This window comes from Heterocephalus glaber, unplaced genomic scaffold (genome assembly GCF_053883595.1).
Source record: "Heterocephalus glaber isolate CG9 unplaced genomic scaffold, H.glaber_assembly_v1.0 deba00001504, whole genome shotgun sequence".
NCBI lineage: Eukaryota > Metazoa > Chordata > Mammalia > Rodentia > Bathyergidae > Heterocephalus > Heterocephalus glaber.
This window is the reverse complement of record NW_028258324.1, coordinates 14,579,754-14,585,512: the sequence shown is the minus strand read 5'-3', so window position 1 is coordinate 14,585,512 and position 5,759 is coordinate 14,579,754. Positions and strand designations below refer to the sequence as shown.

General features: G+C 43.8%; 1 protein-coding gene across 8 annotated transcripts in view; it reads right to left on the bottom strand.

Annotated features, from left to right (window-relative positions):
* Nucleotides 1-4,345: 4,345 nt before the first annotated feature.
* The window catches only part of Armc8 (armadillo repeat containing 8), an 88,839-nt gene continuing 87,425 nt past the window's right edge, over nt 4,346-5,759 (bottom strand). For all 8 annotated transcript variants that reach the window (XM_004834308.4, XM_087186207.1, XM_087186208.1 and 5 more), the window contains one exon: nt 4,346-4,879. In XM_004834308.4, coding sequence (XP_004834365.1) covers nt 4,846-4,879 — 34 coding nt within the window. In that variant the 3' untranslated portion in view covers nt 4,346-4,845. The remainder of the gene's footprint in view (nt 4,880-5,759) is intronic.

Below are 5,759 nucleotides of genomic sequence, written 5' to 3'. Positions count from 1 at the left end.
GATTTTAGATGCTAACTTGGTAACTATGAACTCAGAGAGTTCAACAAGATGGGCTGTGACATTGCCAGCACAATGATATGGGGGCAGGTATAAACCAGAGTTCAACAGCCACTTAAACACTGCCAGATCTGATGTGCCCATCTGTGGCTATGAATCAGGACATGTTCAAAAAACAATAGAAAGTTATGTGGGGAACCAGGGCTCATGTAATTTTCTTGATATTTCCTCCCAACTTCTTTGGCTCAGGTCTAATTTCAGACCTAATTGCTCCGAGTGAAGCCAGGTTGCCTCTTTCGATTGCCTGGCTTTGCCAGCCTTCTAAGGGACTTCGAGGGTTACAGTAGAAGAAACCAGGAAGTCCTGGTAATATCACCACCCCCTGCCACTCTTGCCAATTTGCTCTGGCTTATTGTAAGGTCACCAAGCCCAGGCCTACTCTATCCTCTCTGAGGAAAAGGCTATGTTCTTCCACAATAGCAGGGAAATGCTAACAATCTGCTGGTTTTCTCGAGTACACTCCTAGGACGTGAAGCTCCTTAAATGGGCAGTGGGCTACCAGAAGACAGCTTGCTATGGAGACATTGCATTTTCTAGTCTGAGACAGTGGATAGATCCTACTGTTTAAGGCCATCATTATTTTTCGTGACCATACCCATAGTGCTTATCACAATCTTCCCAGGGCTCTGCATGAAACAGTGTGTTCAGCAGAGTGTTGGGAAGCAGGACCCACTGTTCTAGAACCCGAGACCCACAGCTTACTGTGGGGCTGTACTTGTCCCTTGTGTGTGAGCTTAAGAGGGGTACTCACTTGATCTGTGCCCATGTGAGCTGGCAAATGACTTCAAGGAGCACAACAGCTTTACACTCAGGCTTCCACACCACATGTTAGCTCTGAATGAGCTACCTGGAGGGGGTACACTCAGCTGACAGCTACTAGAATCTCCCTAGTCAGGAAGCTAAGGATCTTCCATCATGGTGAGATGAGATGGAGTGACTGAACCTTCAATAGCAGGAGAGGGGAACTGAGCTGAGGGTGAGATGTGTTTGTGTCATTCATGGATCTTTCAACCTTCCCAGAAGTAGCTAAGAGGGTCAGGGATAGGCAGGGGGGAAAGCTGAAGAGGCACTAGGTGACAGGGTCAGAGTGGGAGGAATGGTGACACACCCCTTCTATTACTCAGGTTGCTCAGGGGTGCTGGGGGTTCAGCACTGCAGGGCATCTACCAAAAGCTAATGGGGTAAGAAGTGGGGGGCTAGGTGGGGACTCCTGAGAGGGGTTTAAGGACAGCTCACTCTCAGAAGACAGTACTCCTGGCAGAGACTGTAGGGCTGGTTTCTCAAACAGAAGCTGCTTTTGGATGGGCCTGTTTGAGCTGTAAGGCTTGTCAGCTCCTCAGTGTCGGATGCCTGATGGGAGGAGGGCAGGCTGCCCACCCCATGAAGTCAAGGAAGATGGCTCCACTGTAAGGGCTGGCTCTGGCCCTGCCCTCAGGAGAGGGCTAATGGCCTGGCAGTCAATACCAAGGAACTTGGGCAGGGGGAGGTTTCTCTCAGCTTTCCCACGCCAAGTCCTGGACCAAAACTTCTATCATGTGAGAAACAAACATGTGCCTCTCTGCTCAATAATCAGGGAAGGTCAGTGCAAGGGACAGGATGGGGCAGCACCAGCCTCCATCCCTGGTAGCAAAGTGCCACGACCCCTTTCTACTGATCCTCCATAAGGACCTGGGGGAGGGTGTGCCCCTTTCTTCTTGCTCAGTCCTTAACTATGAAAATGGGGGCCTGCCTGGGCTTCCTGCTCTCAGAGCTTCCTTCTACTAGAATTCCCTTCCTCATCAGCCACCTCATTGTCCTCCCTCATCCCATTCTGAGGCAGGTAGTCTTGGGTTTCTGTTTCCAGTGAGGGCTTAAGTTGGGAGGTGCTGTGCACATTTCACAGACAGAGAAAAGGCAACACACAGTTATCGAGAGCACCCTTGTCTTTTCAGAGGGATGGTGCAGATGGTCCTCTGCCAAACTCTGACCCGAGTCCAGCAGGTGGTGGCAGTGGAGGTGTGGCATACCTAAGGAGAGGAGGAAGGGGTAGATACAACATTGCAGGGCAAAGGGCTGTGGCTTGGTGGTGGGGAGTGGCCATTTATTAAAGGTCTGCTGCCTTCAGGAGGCCAGGGAGAGTGGGGTCTTCAGACTGTTGCAGGTGCCTCTGGGAGTTCTAAATGCCCCAGGGCACTGGGTTCCACTCAGAAATGCAAAGCTACTTCTCAACCCTTCACTCACAAAGAATCACAGGTTCCAAAAGGCAGTACACACTATCTTCTAAAGTTTCCGAATGTTCCAGACATTTGGAAAACAGACTCCTTTTTAGAAGTTGCCATGATTTTTCTTGGCTTTTATTAACATCTGTTAAAATCATATTATCCAAACACTAAAAGAAGAACATGTACTGTTCTGAATAAAGTGCTTAAGGAAAAAATGCAACTTATTAAATTGGACATTCTTTTCTAGTTCATAAATTTTGGGTTACAATCAGGGCACAAAAGGAGAAACAGAATGCAGTATTAGAGAGCAAGAAGCTTAGTTAAGAACCTGGGTAGTAGACACAAGACCATGTCCCCTTCTTCCCACTTCCTTGCTGACTGAACACTGCACCTGTGTAAAGCAGCAAACAGCTTTGTTTTAATAAATACATTTCCTTTCATTCATTCAAATCAAAAAAGTTAATTATCATAAAGCACTTTTTATTTGCCCACTGTTTTTAGTCACAGGCAAGATTTATCCAGAGGTGAAGTGTGAACATGTTATTTCATTGGGTCTTCAGCTTTCTAATACTATTTATGTTCAAGATTGTCTCAGCATTCACTATTGGTTTCCTTATATTTACCTGGTAGTCTTTAATACCAACATTAGAGTGTTTTGTGTTACAAATGCCAACCAAGAATATTTTCTCATTACTAGAAATGACAATGAGTGGGCCTAAGTAAGGCTTTATTCCCAATATATTAGGTTTTCATGAAACTGTTTTGCTCACATCAGCACTCTGCTATCTGCATAAAACCTACATTCCTGTTACGATAGACTTTAAAATCTATAAAATTCTGAAAAAATAACCACATGGAAATCTGTTTGAATCTTGGGTGGTCATGTTGAGAACAGGAAACACTACATTAAGTATATTTTAAAAACATCATTTGCAATCAGATTTAAATCTTCCAAGGAAGGTGCAGATTGGTGATGGGGTGGCTGCAATGTGAGCAACCCATCAGGAGTGCTGATAAGTTGGGCGTGGGGCCCCCTCAGTGGCACACACTCACCGTAAGCTTCTGGACTGCAGGCCTCACATACTGACCTCAATGCCTCCAGTTTCCTTCTAGCAAAGGGAAAAGGAAGGCTGTTTCTACCTTTAAATAGTCAAGTGCAAACTCTGTTGAGTTCACCTGGAAGCTGACCCAGAAGCCAGTTAGCAAGTGCCAAGCTAAGGACTGTAGAAGGGCTAAGCAGTAAACTCTGTAAAAAGAAGTCATCTTCAGTCATCCTGGGGAGATTCCTTCCTTTCTCTCAACTTGAGTCATTTTAGCTTCATGCAGGAAAAGATCTTAGATCTCATTTGACAAAAGCACACCATCTAGCATTCCTGAGCAATTAGTATAAAATTTGCTGAGACAGCTAAGAGAAAGACAGCTTTCTATACTACCTTGTTCTTGCTTCTTTCTACAGATGTGTCTGTAGAACACTCTAGTTTCACAGTGATATATGCTGTTTCAGGAAGCACAAAGTGATCTGACTTTATTTCCAGGAAATGACAACTTACATTTAGTTTGGGCATAAAGTTCCACATCTAAATCCTGCCAGATACTGCCACACCAATGATAGGATTTAGGACAGCTCTCAGTCCCCAGTCCCTGTCAGGGGTAGCTCACTGGAGTCATGGCTGGGCTTTCACTATCAGTAGTTAAATTTCCCTTTGATGTGTTACAAAACCTATGGAGGGTCTGTCAGCTCATTCCACCCCACTCCACCCAGTTCTTCTGACTTGGAAAACTGAAAACTTATTAAAATAGGCTGAGAAAAGGCTCTGTACCTGCTAATATTGATGGCAGTAAGATGCTAGCAGTAAGATGCTAGCTTACTACTTTACACAGCACCATGTATAATGCCTGTTATTCAGGCCAACTATAGCCAACATTTTCGTTTTTTGTTTTTATAAAGAAAATCTATGTAAGTTGAGGTTCAGAAGTGCATATATTTTTTTTACTTACAAATATTCATCTGACCAAAATTCAACATAACCTTTATGGAACACTAAACAATTGTTTTGTTTTTAAAATAATATTTCATTCAAACTGTATATAATTCAGTAAAGTTTTTTTTTTATATACAGCAAGCAATGCTTAAACCCTGGAAAATCTGTAGAAAAGAGATTTTCACACAAAATAAGAAAAGAAAAATCTGAGGTATCCCTCATCCACACATCCACTCATTCTGACTCACATGTACACACACACACACACACACACACACACACACACACACACACACATTCTCACTCACAAAGTGGCTGCAGCATAGGCAAAAAATTGTAGGTCCAAAGGAAAATGATTGATTGTTCTAATAAAGAGTCCAGGTAGCTCAGAAAAAACCAAAACAAAACACAGTCCTCTGAGGAAATTACTACCTCAAAAAATGTTCTCAAGATGAATGAGATCTAAGCCTACTAAATTGCTTTTGCAAAACAGCTCCCTGCAGTCCAAGGTGACTTGTGCAAATAGAAGGGATCAAATGAGGCTAGTTCCTGTACTTCCTTAAACAAGGATGTGGGGTGCTCGCATGTGCCCAGGCTTGCTCCCATCATGCCAGGTACTGCTGCAGTGCCGTCTTCGCCCTGAAATCATGAAATCACAAAACTCCTGTTAGCCATCAGCTCAGAAATGCATTTGAAGCAAAAAAATCTGTGGCTCAATGATGGTAGTTGAGGAGTTCTAAGAAGGCAGATTCCTCAGAGGAGATGGGGATGAGCCCAACTGGGGACTTTAAGGGTAGACGCTGTAGACAGTTGACACTTCAAACCCACTCTGGCTATATTCTTCCTGTAGTTCTCATGGACAGCTGTTCTTACCCTTAAACTTGCTGTAGGTTGGTGACAATCTACATTCTCTTGTATTTGGTGACATTCTATACTTACTCTTCCTTTGTTACTAGCTTATACTTGTGATGGATCTAGAATTCTCTGCTTTCTCTTACTGCCATGTAGGTTTTACTAGTGATGCACGACAGTAGGGGAGGGCACTTAGGGTTCTGAATGTTAAAAGGAAATCTGACCCAGGAAAAAGTGTTGATGTGATGGCCAGAAGGTACATGGAAGGGGCCAAGAACCCATGGGATGAGGCTGTGTGCATGGTTCAAATGCCCCAGAATTCACAATTTCATTTTGTTCTTTTCATTGCTCCTGGTGACACCATCAAAGATCAATGTGGGAAAAAACCCAGATCCATGTGGGACATGGATTGTTGTAAGTAGGAATAAAGGTGGGTGGATGAAGAGGAAAGCTTATGATGTGAACAGTGTCTATCCAAGTCCTTGTAAGCGTGACCTCCTTTGAGCTGGTCCTCAGAATACAACTGTGGAATTATCGGTCAGGTTTTAGCAATGGTCTCCCCTTCTACATTACAGAAAGAAAAGACTAAAATTTTCAGTAACTATTAGCTGGTGAAAATAGCACCAAGCTAGATTCAAGTGTTAGCTTCTATAATGAAGTAAATGAA